The sequence below is a fragment of the Dunckerocampus dactyliophorus genome, chromosome 3 (genome assembly GCF_027744805.1).
Source record: "Dunckerocampus dactyliophorus isolate RoL2022-P2 chromosome 3, RoL_Ddac_1.1, whole genome shotgun sequence".
Lineage (NCBI taxonomy): Eukaryota > Metazoa > Chordata > Actinopteri > Syngnathiformes > Syngnathidae > Dunckerocampus > Dunckerocampus dactyliophorus.
This window is the reverse complement of record NC_072821.1, coordinates 34,562,725-34,578,417: the sequence shown is the minus strand read 5'-3', so window position 1 is coordinate 34,578,417 and position 15,693 is coordinate 34,562,725. Positions and strand designations below refer to the sequence as shown.

Sequence of the window (15,693 nt, the reverse complement as noted above, 5' to 3'; positions counted from 1 at the left end):
GATACAGCAGTCCCTCGTTCATCGCGGTTAATTGGTTCCAGACCCGGCTGCGATAAATCAGTTTCCGCAAAGTCACATCCAGAATATTTTTCTAGTTATGGCATAGAAAACCTGTTTACTTTCTTCTAAATACGTTTTTTGGAACCTTATTAGAGCCCTCTAGACAAGAAATAGCACCTCATAGTCACCTTTACGCTCCTGATTACCCAATATAGTAGATATAAACAGAGAAAATAAGACATATTAGACATACGTAAGATAACAGACTGATATGTTAGCAGTTCCTTGCTTTTTTCTGGGCAGCGTACTTCCTGCGGTGGCTATTGTCCCATCAATGTATTGTAATGGCGGCTTTAAATGGCTTTACGCTCGTATTACAGTAAATAAGCCATTTAAGACGTGAATAAACTCCTGCTCGCGTTCCCTGGGGACCTTAGTGCCAGGTGGACAGGAAGTGACGTCACCGAGTTTTAGCTTGTCGTGGGTTATGGCCCCAACGTATTATTGTGATTATTATGTTATTATTATTGTGTGAGCTCATTTAAAGGTACAAAAACTGCTTGTTGTGGCAATCACGTCTCATGTTCTGGCGACACCTAGTGGCCAGTGTAGAATACCACATTCACACGTAGAAGGCCTTGTATTCGTATTTTAGTTCATTTAGTCACTTCATTTAGCCATTTGTATGCTTGGAAATACTTATTTTTTGCCAAGAATAAGAACAATTTGCTTTTTTAAATAATAATAGGCAGTATTCAACCACCAAACAGCGGCCATTTATTAATGCTTTTTTTTTTTTTAAAGCACGATATCGTGAGGGAGCAACATTCAAAGCCAAGGGATGTGCCAAGGGACAACTGCACTGCAAATTTTGGTATCTGTTCGATACCAGGTAAACACAGAGCTAGCCAATATCGATACTGATATCCTCTTCATTTCTCACTGTCTCACTGTCCGAATGGTGTGAGCAAAGTGATGCTGTGATACGGTTCGTCTATTCGCGTGCGCACTTGCTGCGCGGCCGTAAGACCGTGCTGATGTGTGTGATGTATGACGTGAACTTTTCCAACCTAATTCTCACAGTGAATTTTTTTTATTACATATAACAAATAAAGAAAAATCTAATAAAAAAAACTCCAAATATATCAATTAAAAAAGTATTTAACGTGATTGATTTTAAATTTTGAAATATATAATAAACTAAAAATAAAATAAACTCCCAAAAATATATAAAATAAATAAAAATAAAATTATAAAAAAAAATTGTATGCATGTATTACAGTTATTAACAAATCAAAAAGTATTTAACGTGGTTGATTTTAATGTTTGTTTTTACATATAATAAAATAAAAACTCTAATATATAAAAATACATAAATAAAATAAAAAATGCTTGTATTATAGTGATTTTTAAAAAGTATATTATATATACAATATGTATATATGTAACACATATAATAGCATATATATAATTATATAACAAATAAAATTAAAAATAAAATAACATATATAAATCATTACTAAAATAAATAATAAAATACATAAAAATAAAAAAAATGCATGTTTTATAGTTATTCAATTATTTTAAAGTATTTAACATGATTAATTGTATTTTTTTTACATATAATAAAGTAAAAATAAAATAAAAAAATAGAAAAATATATAAAAACAACAAAAAAAATTATTCAATCTTTTGTGTATTTATTTTTTACTGCTTTTCATTTGCGGTACAGCGCACCTGTGACAAAATAAAAATGTTTCTTTCTTATATATGACATAAATAATATATTAATACATGTTTCTTTATTTAGTTGATTCATTTTCATATATTTTATTTAATTGTAATTTTTTAAATGATGAATTTATTGTGTACTTTTTAGTATAATGTCTGTATATTTTATGAAGATATCATGTAGCTATATTATAGATGATATATTTATTATACGTATATACAACAATATCTATTCATTTTTGTAATTTTATTGATAAAAATAACATTTCTATCCTCTGATGTGCTATATTGTATGAGAGGTGACTGTGCAGTGTATGTAACAGCTAATAGTAGTGCTCCGTGGTGTATTGGGAGACGGCTGTAGGCAAATGTCTTTCATGCCTTTTCTGATTTCCTCAGCGAGGCGTTGGGCCGGCAGCAGGCTGACCAGCTTGCTCAAGTTGAACGCTATTAGCTGCTGTTCAGTACGTGGCGGCCTGGCGTTCACCTTCATCCCAACTTCTTTCCGCCGTGCATCGGGTTAGTGACGGCCCGTGGACGTCAGTAAGTACGTTTCCTCTGCTTTCCCGGTCGCCGCGTTGATCTTATCTTCACTAAGGTCAGTAAATGCACACATTTATAGAAATCCAACATGACAAACGACCTCCTAGAAGAGTAGCCGTGGATGCTGGAGAAGTAAGCAGGAGAGAAGACAGGGGGAGATAAATAGCGACCTTTGCTTTCCCGCCTTATCGGCTCCTAGTTGGCCTTTATGTGGAGTCGCCACTGACGTCGCGCACGCTTCTTTCTATTAATACCAGCAGACGCGGCATCAACCCACCACTTGCAGTCATTCCATCACAATTACTCGTCATCATGTGGACTCGCACGCGCCACCAGCGCCGCCTCCATGTCGGCCTGATAAATGACGGCGAAGTGAGCCGTGACTCGTTCCGTCTTCTTTTATTGGCACTGATGAAAGCTTTGCTCTTTGCGGTGTCGAGATTAGGCGCCGCCTGTACAGTTTGTCTCGATGTGGGATCGGGATCGGGATCGGCACAGCATGTTGTGGGTACAAGCGTCTGCTTTCTTGCTGGCGACATGGACACTTAACAGCTAACAATTGCAAAAATGCCCACACTCATTTTCAACACAAATATGCGAGATTTTGTGTGTGATGTGATGTGATGATCGGGATGGAGTGACTGTTGGTCTTTAAGAACGTGGCTTTCGGGGAAATAGGATAGATCAATAAAATAAATAAAAAACAGGCTAGGATAGATAAAGAAAAAAATGAATACATATAAATAAATAAATACAAAAAATGTTCATAAAATAAATTTCTACTAAAAATAATTGTGTTATAACATATTATACTGTATAACAATAATAAAATACCAAAATAAAATAACTTTATAATATATGCTTTATCATATAAAATGTATAAAATAAAATGATTTTAGCTTATGACATGACAGAAAAAATAATCATATTTTATAATAAAACAATGGAATTATGTAATAAGAAAATATGATCTCGTGATTAAATCGCACTAAAATAACAAAATGGAAATAATTTTTATAGAATAATATAATTGTGTATATATAAAATGAATAAATAATAGACTATATATAATTTATAGAAAAAAATTATAAATTATGACCTGGGGTTAGACCGTCTGGAGACTGATGATGTGTTGCTGCAATTACATAGTAATGCAATATAAATACTTTATACAATTTTTTTGTTATATATATATATATATATATATATATATATATATATATATATATATATATATATATATATATATATATAATACAATTATTTCAGCTCATAACCACAGGAAAAAATATATTTTATAATATAATGGAATTATGCCATACTAAAATATAATTTCATAATGAAATATAACTACAATAACAAAATAAAAAATAATTTTACAAAATAATATTTTGTTATATGTGTAATTTATAGGAGAAAATGATTCTAGCTTGTAACAGCACAACAATAAGAAATTATATTCCATCATATAATAATGGAATTATGCAATAAAATATGATTTTTGTAATAATAAAATATGGCTAAAATAAAAATCATTTTATAAAATAATATAATTTCGTTATGTATGTCATTTTTAAAAATTAAATTTTCAGCTTATAACATGACAACAAAAAACAATCGTACTTTATAATAAAATAATGGAATTATGTAATAATAAAAATAATGATTTTGTAATAAAACTACATTTTAATACAAGACAATAATTTTATTTTAATTCTGCATAAAACACATTAGCATAATTTTATTTTATAATAAAATGAAAAAATACATTCATTTTATTTAAAATATAATTACAATGTAAATTTAATAAAACCTAAATAAATTAATTAAAAATAGAATGTTTATAATTTTATTTAGATTTTTACTAATTTTTAAATTGTAATTAAAATAAATCAATAATTCTATGAATCAATATAAAATAATTACATAAACCAATATCAAATTTAATCAAAATAAAATAAATATTTTATTTAGATTTTACTCAATTTGATATTGTAATTATGTTTTATAATATTTTGTATAATATACGATACAATAAATAAAATACAATTATTTCAATCATTTAAGACAAACTAAAGATTCCTCCATTTTCTCTGCAAGCTTGTGCCCACTAGGGTCGCGTGGGTACGCTGGAGCCTACCCCAGCTGACTTTGGGTGAGAGGCGGGGTACACTCTGGACTGGTCGATAAAATAGACATTTATCAGCACCTGTCTGCTACTGTTCCTCCCCTGGCGTTTATTCTGAAGGTGGCCAGCAGATGGCAGTGTAGCGCCGCAGTGCAGCCATCATAAAAGTGCATTAGTGTCGGTGGAAAGTCAGGAAACGTCACACCGTTTTTCTAAAAGTCTATCGTTTGCATCTCTTTTGGTGAATAGGTTCCATCGTTGAGAAAACATGACTTCATCAAGTCTCATTGCATGTGTTGTGTTGTGCTACTTTAACGACCACAGTGGCTCAAACTCCAGATCCTGAAATGTCATCTATTTTTTGTGTAATCCCTCTACAGCGGTGGGCCTCAACTGGTGGCTGGAGACCCAAAAGCGGGTCACGGATCCATTCTGGGTGGGCTGCAGGCAGCACAAACATTTCTTGCAAATGTTTACTATACTGTACAACTCATGTCTGACTTATTCTGGTGTATTTTAGTCATCTTCCTAAGAAATTCCTCTAAAATGAATTTTGGAACATGTAATTATTTGTATTCATGTTTCAAAAGATGGCAGCTTTAAAGAAAATCCATTTGCTTGGCTTGACTTAAAAGGATACAAAATATAAATAAACATATGAAGGCATGGATAAATAAATATAAACACTCAAATTGCTTCAATGAAAGTGTAAAAAAAAAAATAAACGAACAAAATTATGTGAAAGTGCAAAAAATAGAAATAAAAATGACTTAAATAGAAGCTTGAAAAATACAAATGACTAAAGAAAAATGTAAAAAATAAACAAAATGACTTAAAAGTGCAAGAAAATAGAGAGAAAAATGACATATAGAACCATAAAAAAATTAAAATGACTATATAAAAATGTAAAAAAATAATGCAAATGACTTAAATAAAAGTGAAAAAGTAGAGCAAAGAATGACTCAAGTATAAAAAAATATTGACTTCAATAAAACCTCCCAAAAAACTAATACAAATGCCTTAAAATTGTTTTTTTTTAAACAAACGAATTAACAAGAATAACAATGACAAAAAACGCTAAAAAAATATATAAAAAAAGAAATGACTTAAAAGCATAAAAATATTAATAAAAAATGTAAGACTTAAATAAAATTGTAAAACATGATACAATTAAAAATATGACAAATAAAAGTGTAAAAGAAACTACAAATTAATAATAAAAATGACTTACATAATCATCAAAAATAAAAAGTAAAAATAAAAATGTAAAAAACAAAATTGAAATGACTTACGTAAAAGTGTTATAACAATAGAAATAAAACTTTTAAATGACTTAAATAAAAGCGTAAAAATAAAAATAAATACAAATTAAAAATTCTTTAAATAAAAGTGCAAAAAATACAACAAAAATGACTCAAGTGTAAAAAAAAAGACAAAAAACAAATGCAAATAAAAATGCCTTAAAATAAAAAAAAATGCATAAAATATAAATGACAAACAAAAACGTAAAAAAAATAATAAATGACTTAAAAGCATAAACCTAATAAAAATAAATAAAAATGTTAAGTGCCTTAAATAAAAGTGTAAAAGAATATAATAATAAAAATGTCAAAAATAATAAGTAAAAATAAAAATATATTGTAAAAAACCAAATAAAAAGGTTGAGACCATTAGAGAAGCCTTGCACTACAATACACCCACCAACAATCAGCAGGGCAGTATTGCGCCTATCAAAATCGGCTCATTGTCCCAAAGTTTGTAAGAGTTCAGCTTTCCAGGCTCACCTTTGGAGCACAGCAACATTTTTTTCCCTCAACCATTTGTGGCCACAGCAAAGTGGTTTGTTAAGTGTTCGGAAAGTGGTGCGGCCCCCTTTTAGCTCGGAGGCATCGGAACAAAGTCAGCATTCATATTCCAACCCCTGCGGTGCGTCTGTGACTGGAGGAATGGTTATGCTGCTTTTCATTAGTCTGCAGCATAGCGGCAAGTGAAGAGCAAGTGTGTGTGTGCGTGCTGCGGGGGCCTGTAATTACCGTTTGTGTCTGCTTGGGAAGACAGCGCCAAATTACCCTCCGGAGTGGAGGAAATCCCCAAACTACAGAGAGAGGCAGACTGCCAAAATCGGAAAGGTCTCCACACAAAGTGCACACTGTATGTCCACTCCAAAAATCACAGAAGATATATCGTTTTTATTTCATACACCAAACAAATCACATCATTTTATAGACAAGAGCAAATCAAGGACATAAGCGTATGTCGAGACGTCTAAAATGAACAATTCACAGAAGCAAAAATCACAACTAATTGCAAAACACAAGCACTCTTACTGGTGCACAATACTTCCCAGGTAGGCTCACACCGACTCCGTGGGGACTAATAAGAGCCCTGAAGGCAGGCGGGGGTGCCCAAACGTTTTCCACCAAGGTCCGACACATCACGAAAAATGAAAGGATGCCGGGGTTTGTGTTTATAAAACACAGCTAACGCCAACACAATGGCAATGGAGGACAAATAGACCCGACTACAGGCCAAAACATTCCTTCCCATCTAGCATATTCATTCATTCATTCATTCATTCATACGTTTCCTGATTATCCAATTACTATATAGTGGGCAAATACAGCTCTCTTTTTTTTGTGATTTTTTTATTTGGGGGAGGGGGGGGCAAATTAAATCAAACAACTTCTGCCATCTACAGTTAAAATTACCTTTACTTTTGACTATAAAAAAAAAAAAAAACACAATAGCGAATTTTTTTTTTTAATTATAGATTAGAAAATTACCTTGACTGTATTTGACTATCAAAAAAATAAATCACAATGGCCGGAAAATTATTAAATTCTTTAAAAATTGCTTTTACTGTATTTGACTATCAAAAACAAGAAAAAAACAATCACAATAGCTGGAAATTTATTTATTTTTATATAGAATTCAAAAACTGCCTTTACTGCATTTGACTATCAAAACAAAAACATTAAATTGCCTTCGTCTATACAAAAAAAAATAAAAATAAAAAAAAATCACAATAACCTGATTTTTTACCCCCAAAAAATTATAGATTAGGAAATTACCTTTACTGCATTTGGCTGTCCCCACCCCCCCCAAAAAAAATCACAATAGCGGGAAGATTTTTTTTTTTAATTAGCTGGAAATTATAGATTTTTTTTTAATTACAGATTTAAAAAATTGCCTTTATTGAATTTGACTATTTAAAAAAAATCTAAAATCACAACAGCCAGAAATTAGTTATGTTTTTTAAATGATACGTTAGAAAATTGCCTTTACTGTATTTGACTATCAAAATGTTTTTTTGCAATACCTGGCAAATTATCTATATTTTTTAAATTACACATTTGAAAATTGCCTTTAGTGTTTTTGACCATCAAAAAATAAAAAATTAAGTCACAATAGCCAAAAATTATTTAATTGTTTAAAATTAGAGATGAAAAAAAATTGCCTTTACTGCATTTGACTATTTTTTGGAATTCTAGATTAGAAAAGAACGACGACGACAAAGTAATTCATCTCCATAAATTTGAATATCTTAGAAAAGTGAATTGATTTCAGGAGTTCAGCTCAGACCGGTCTTGTTCACTTTTTGACCATTTTTCAAATTGGACGAGATACTGAATTTTTATTTTTATTTTTTTTTATTAAGTAATCTCTAACCACCAAAAACATATTTTTTTAAATTAAGAATTCCAAACGTTTTTTTTTAACTAAATCACTCCGTGTAGGGACCATGTCAAATATCAACTAGTTGAACTTTTTGAATTGAACTCGTGAAATAAACGCACTTTTCGTCATTGATTGAGGCGCCTGTCATCCTTTTCAAAACTATTAATAAAAATAACACTAAAAATAAAACTAAAAATGAAATAAAAAACAAATAATTTCTGTCGAATGTGCTTTTTTTTTTTTTCAATTGTAAAACAAAGGTTATTCTAATTAATATTTTTATTTCTATTTAAATAATTTTTCAGTATGGAAAACGGAGGCCTTAATAAAGTTTTGACTTGTTTTCTTTCCAGTGTGGCGCTAACCATCATTAGTCATGATCTGATGCAGGTCATATTTCATTTTCATTTATTCATTTCAACCATGCCGTGGGCCGGAAACGTCCGCCGAGGCCAGACTTTGGACACCCCCCTGGCTGCTGTGGCCTTCAGTGACACCACAAAAAGGTGTGATGGTCTCAGATTGGTAGATGCTACTTTTCTGAAACACACAGACTGAACTGTTGAGGACTAGCGCTCTTTCCGGAGGATTTGTTTTACAAGGAAATTTCCCCCACTTGCATCATTCATCAACATTAGAAAAGATTAAAGGTGGTATAATACGCACTACATAGGAAAAATAAAGTTATTTACATGCTTCCCTTTATGAAAAACTTGTGACCTTACTGCCCTACAAAAATAGATCTGTCTTTTCCCTGCTTTCTGGGTGCTACCACAGCGTATTAGGGCCACATTGAACAAAAAAATAATAATCGGAGATTTCGAGAATACAGTTGTAAATTTACGGGAAAAAAAGTCGTACAATTCCAAGAATAAATGCGTAAATCTAGGAGAAAAAAGTCAATTTACAAGAATAAAGTCGTAAATTTAAGAGAAAAAAAGTCATACATTTACAAGAAAATGTTATATATTTACGAGAAAAAAGGCACAAATTTATGAGAAAAAAGTCATAACAACACGAGAATAAAATCGTACATTTCCAAGAAAAGAATCGTACATCTAAGAGAACAAAATCATAAATTTACGAGAAAAACAGTGGTAAAATTTCTGACAAAAAAGTTGTAACATTACGAGAATAAGGTCGTACATTTAGAAGAAAAGTTGGAAATTTACGAGAAAAAGTCTTTAATTTACTAGAAAAAAAGTAGTAAATTTACGAGTTCTCATAAAATAAAGAAAACAAGCCATTATATTATGAGAATAACGTCATAAATTTACAAGAATAAAGTCATAAATTTACAAGAAAAAAGTCGTAATATTATGAGAATAAAGTCCTACATTTACTAGAATAAAAGATGGAAATTGACAAGAATTAAGTCGTAAATCTACAAGAAAAAAGTCGTAAATTTACGACAAAAAAAGTTGTAACATTATGAGAATAAGGTCGTACATTTATGACAAGGGTAGGAAATTTACGAGAAAAAGTTGTTAATTTACTAAAAAAAAGTTGTAAATTGACAAGAATAAATTCATGAATTTACAAGAAAAAAGTTATAATATTATGAGAATAAAGTTGTAGATTTACTAGAATAAAGTCGTAAATTTACGAGAATAAAGACGTAAATCTACAACAAAAAATCGTAAATTTACGACAAAAAGGTTGTACATTTACAAGAAAAAAAGTTTGAAATTTAAGAGAGAAAGTTGTAAATTTACTCGGAAAAAAGTCGTAAATTTACGACAAAAACAGCTGAAAAATTACAAGAATAAAGTTGTAAATTTACGAGAACACAAGTCTTTAATTTACGAGAATAAAGTTGTAAATTGAAAGTGTTAATATTACGTGTCATGGTGTCATACGTGTCAGAGGGAAAATAGAGCTTAGCTCTTCAGGAAGGATGGAAACTTTCCTCTTGCTTCAGGCAAGCTTTTATTTATAACGTGGCAGCAAAACAGAACAGATGCGCATTGAGCCTTTAGATTAGCATGGCTAGCCCTTCTCACTTTTGCCTTCCTTACCCCGCCCCCTCCACATGCCCAAGGCCAAAAGTCACATAAGTCCCGCCTTTTCATAGCTGTCTCAGGCAATGCCTGTTACATAAACTTACAACTTTTTCCTCTTAAATTTAGGACTTTATTCTCTGAATCTCAGACTATTTTAATACTCCGTCATAACAGGCATTGCCTAGGACAGCTATGAAAAGGCGGGACTTATGTGACCTTTGGGCATTTGACCATAGGCAAAGGTAATATCACAACATTTTTCTCGGAAAATTAGTACTTTATTCTCGTAATATGTACAACTTTTTTTCTTGAAATCTCAGATTAACAACTTTTTTTTTAATGTCTGACTTTTTTTTCTCTGAAATTTACAACTTTTTCTCTTGTAAATATACGACTTTATTCTCGAAATCTCAGATCATTTTTTTCCCCGTGTAGCCCTAACACCCCGTCGTAGGATACAATTAGTTGTTTTTTTTGTTTGTTTTTGTTTGTTTTAACAGTCCTGAGAGTTGAATCATTGATGCAAAGTTGCAAAGTTTCCACATATTTCTAGACAGAGATGTGAGATGCCGTCAGTAGTGAACAGCACGCCCAATATCAACTGTGGCAAAGCTTTTCTCTTCCTGATGCACCGTCACGTCTCACCAGACTCTTTTGTGCTTTGTTGTGAAAGGAGGAAGCGAGGTTTGGTCGTCACACACGCACGCGCATGCACGCACACACACACATAGATGCATACATACAAGCAGCACCCACACACACACACACACACACACACACACACACACACACACACACACACACACACACACACACACACAGGCGGCAGATGAGCTGTAAACAATAAAGACTGAGCTGGGTGCACGTACAGTACATCTAACAGTCTGGTCTGGTCTGAAGAATGCCTTCTTTTTTTGAGGACAAGACGAAACCTTAAAGCAGGGGTGTCCAAACCAAAGCCAGGGCCATGAAAGGATGCAACTTTGCCACTTTGATACTTTGTAAAGCAACACATGTACAGAAGGTACGCTAAGAAGTTACATCTTAGTATATTTCAAGAAAGAACTCCGTCACGGCGTCGTCACATACTGTAGGTGGAAAAGCCTTTTACTTGTATCAACTTCACTCTTTGCTCTTATTTTTCCCCATTTTTGCGGTTGTTTTTTTCCTTTAAATTTCCAAATATTTCAATTTTCTTCTTAAATAATATTAGTAATTTTTCTTCTCGTAATATTGTGACTTTATTCCCGTCATATTTTGACTTTTTTCCTAAGATATTATAACTTTTTCCCCAGTCCAATTTTCCAGAAATCACCACTTTATTTTGTTTTGTTTGTTTCTGGTAAAATAAAAATAATTAAAAAAAACACACACATTTTTTCTTTACTATTTAAACTCTGTGTTAGTAAAATTACATTATTTTTCCTCATAATCATACGAGTTAATTCTGGTAAAATTGCATCTTTTTTTTTCCTCTTTATTTTGTTTTATTTTGGTTATTTTTTTTTTTTTAATAACACATTTTTTCTTTACTATTTCAACTCTATGCTACTAACCTGACATTATTTTTCCTCATAATATTATGTGATTAATCTTGTAAAATTGCGACTTTTTTTCTCGTTACAGTAAAACTTTCTTCTTATTATTTTGACTTTTCGTAAAATTTTAGCTGCTTTCCTCCATTTCTGCTGTTTTTTTTGTTTTGTTTTTTTATACCAACTATTCAATTTTTTTTGTAAATTTCTATAATCTTGATTATTTTTCCCCATAATATTACGACTATTCTCCACATAAGAAATCTTTATTTTCTTTTGTTTCTGATTTTTTTTAAAAACATATTTCTCCTTCAATATTTGAACTCTGTGCTACTAAAATTACATTATTTTTCCTCACAATATTTAGAAATTTAGTCTTGTAAAATTGCAACTATTTTTTTTCACTACAGTAAGACTTTTTTTCTTAATATTTTAACTTTCACCAACTATTCATCTTTTTTTTTTTTTTGTAAAATTTCTTCTGGTGTTTTATGACTTTATTCCCATAATTTTTTTTTTACTTTATTCCTATAATATAACTTTTTTTCCCAATACAATTTTCCAGAAAAGACAACTTTATTTTGTTTGTTTGTGAAAATATTTTCTTAAATAACATTATTCTTCTGTAATATTTAATACTATATTATGTATTAACATTTTATAGTATAATATTTTATATTTTATATTTTTCCCCATAATATTACGAGTATATTCTCTGAAAATTGTGACCACTTTTCTCGTTAGAATACGACCTTTTTTCTGTTGTTTAACATTTTCCAACTATTTCATCTTTTTTCTTGTACATTTTTTTCTACTAATTTGGACTTCATTCCCATAGTACTTTCTCATTAGATTACGACGTTTTGCGCTTAATATTTTGACTTTATTCTTCTAAAATAACAGGTTATTTTTCCATTTCCGCTGTTGTTTTTTTTTTGTTTTGTTTTGTCTTTTAGAATGTGCTGCGGGCCAATTAAAAAAAAAAAAAAAAAAAAACAGCCACGGGCCACAAATGGCCCCCTGGCCGCACTTTGGACACCCCTGCCTTCAACTGTGGAACCTGTTTATGTCGACGCCCCTTGGACAAGCTGACATAGGCGGCTGTCGACATCACCAAAATCTAACCAAATTAAACGGGTGCAATCTATTGTTTCCATTTCTATTGTATTCTTACGTTATATTTACGTCAAAATCTCTCTGATTGGCTGACTCATGTCGCTATACGCAGTTTGACCATGATCTCGTACATGAGCAAATATTTGTTCTGGTGGCTAAAAATAAAAAAAATATAAAGAAGTAGAAGCTAAAGCCCCGGTCACATCGCCCGAACTTTGCTGTAGCGTCCCTGGAACGGTGAAAAAAATTCATCACCGCTCGTAACCGCGCACCACCGTTTAACAGAAGTTGGCCCCTGTTAAGGCAACGCCGTATACGCTCGACCACCGCTGATGGTCCCTCCTACCGCTCCGAAAGTTTTGAGCTGCACAAAATATTGCCAGCGGTGAGGAGCGGGCAATTTTCCGCTACAGCAAAGTTAATCACCGCTCCAACAACGCCCAGTCAAAGTTTGGCGCCGCTAGACGGAAGTTCGTGGACGCTTGGGTCCGCTACACCAACGCAGAAATCTTGAACGCTGGACCACTGCTGCTTTGCCAGCTTTGCCCGGGCGGTGATTAAACGTTGCAAAAACTTATTTGAAGCGGCTGTAAGCGCTTTACAAGCGGACACGGGATTGCTGGAACGGTGTCAGGCGTTGAAGCAGCGATCCATTGCGTTGATGAACTTTGGTTTGCCGTTGGTATGGAGGTGTTGGAGGCACAGCATAATTTCGCTATTAATACGGGAAGAAATGGGCCAGGAGCCCATTTGGAATAGCCGTTGAGTGCAGACCTCAGTTATATCGAATTTGCTTAAAGTTACAGTAAAACTGTACTACCATGGATATGACAAGCTGATGGTGGAGCTGTGGAATGAGCCTTCCAGCACTTCATGAGTGTAGTATTTGCAGACACATTATATTTATACCGCTACATGTTGACCAGTAGAGGGCACTGTAGCACTGCGAATGGAACAATAGTTGTGTGAGTGTGGAGCTGTACTGTATGATGCATGCGAGCAGACCTGGCGATTAAAGTCATAAATAACTAGTCGGCTTGTTTATTCGACACCACCCACAGAACAATGAGGATGCCACCAGCTCGCATGCGCAGAACGCCGCTCTATCAACGCTCGCGTCACCGCTAAACCAACGTTCGCTACCGTTAAACCAACACTAAAGCAACGGCGGCTTCAGCGGTGCATCGCTAGGACAACGCCCGTGTTTTCTGTTTTTTTCTCATTTTGTACGCGGTTACGCGCGGTGATGATTTTTTTCACCGCTCCAGGGATGCTACAGCAAAGTTCGGGCGAAGTGACCAGGGCTTTACTTTGCACTGAGCAGGAAGGCCCTGTGTGGATAGTTTCATGCCGTGAAACTGGACAGTAGTTATGTCGCTGTCATTTCAGGCTGCTTAGTGATCATGATGAAGTATATGACACCACATGTATCAACATAAACTGACCAATTTTTCACAGAAATTTGCCTTTTGGTTGCCTATGCATAGGCGTGTCACCATAATCATTACATACTGTAAATTTGCACGATAAATGAAAACAAACTTGATCATTTTGCCGGCCTCGATATATTGACATGTGCATGTTTGTTTGTTTGGATGGATGACAGGAAGGTTCACTCTGTGCATCTGTTTCAACACCTGGGTGCGTTGGTTCTATAGCGGAATGAACAGAGTGAGTTAACCCTCCAGGCAGTCATTCAGTCTCTTTGTCCCAAAGAGGAGAGGTGGGGCTGCGAGTGAGTGCACACACAGCAGCAGCACTCTTGTGTGCACTACTTGCTAGCTGTGTGTGTCATGTGCTACACTTTCTTCGCGTCTGTATAAAACACCACCTGATGTCAATTGTTTACAAGTGAGCTCTGGGGAAGTTACAACAGGCGAGGAGCGCTTGATTTGCTCACCCGCATTGGAGCTTCTTTTTTTTTTAAATGATCAGTTATCGGTTATCGGATTTAGCGGTGTGATGTCATAATTCCCTCATATCCATCTGATAATTATCGTGCACCCCTATATAAAACATACTTTCCATACTTGCGTAGGAAGCCTGTAGATGGATTGTCAACATAAGCGGGTTCCAATGTACCAGTCCTGAAACAGCCCAACTAAGAAGAGAGCTACAGACACTAATTGCTTGTAATGCTTTCATCCTCCACAATTCATTTTCAGCATTGTGTATGTACAACATGAACATCATTGAAAAACACATACAAGAATCTCTTAATTGAAGAAAAACCACACCCTCACTGAGCCAGTCACTAGCTGAGGATGCCATAAAAACGGCATGAAGCGGATTTCCTACTAATATGGTCCTGCTTTAATGCACTTCTCCCCTTTTGCCATATAAAAAGTATAAAAAGTGCTACCGACAGCTGGTTGGGAAGAAAAGCAGGGTGAAGTGAAGGATGATGTTTTTGAGTGCTAGGTGTGTGTTTTCAGTCCCGGACGTACGTGGGGAAGGGTGTGCCATGCGGGAGGTTCCCTAGGAGACGCTGGAGCAGTGGATGCTAGGGGAGCCCATTTGCGTGAGCACCTTGTCCAGCCATTGCAAGGGACCGTTTAGGTGCAGCTCGATCCAGCAGGGGGTGCTGGTCACTGTCTGTCGCCTGCAAGAGATCCAGGAGGAGAACAAAAGTGTCGATGCAGCTGGAATGAACGTCAACAATCTGGCAGAGATGATGATAAAGGATGAGGAAAAAAAACACTACTCTTGTGTACTTGTGATGTCTTAATGAATGAAAGCGGAGGATTTGAAGCAACACCCAGCTTGAGAAAGCAATGGGTCGAGGTTGAGAAGTGGGAGGTCTTGGCAGGCCCAGTAATCTGAATCCTGTTTTTAAGTGTCTCCACATGTCAGCATTCAGTGCGGACGGAGCTGGAGCTCCGTCCTCCCTGAGCACAATAGCTGCTCCCCTGTGGGCGCTAATCATTGGCTGCTTTCTTACTATCAGTGAGTCAGACTG

The 15,693-nt window shown here is 34.1% G+C and overlaps 1 protein-coding gene across 1 annotated transcript in view; it reads right to left on the bottom strand.

Moving 5' to 3' along the window:
- Positions 1-6,571: 6,571 nt before the first annotated feature.
- smad3a (SMAD family member 3a) overlaps positions 6,572-15,693 on the bottom strand; it is a 41,663-nt gene continuing 32,541 nt past the window's right edge. The window contains exon 8 of the mRNA XM_054770143.1: positions 6,572-15,336. Coding sequence (XP_054626118.1) covers positions 15,213-15,336 — 124 coding nt within the window. The 3' untranslated portion in view covers positions 6,572-15,212. The remainder of the gene's footprint in view (positions 15,337-15,693) is intronic.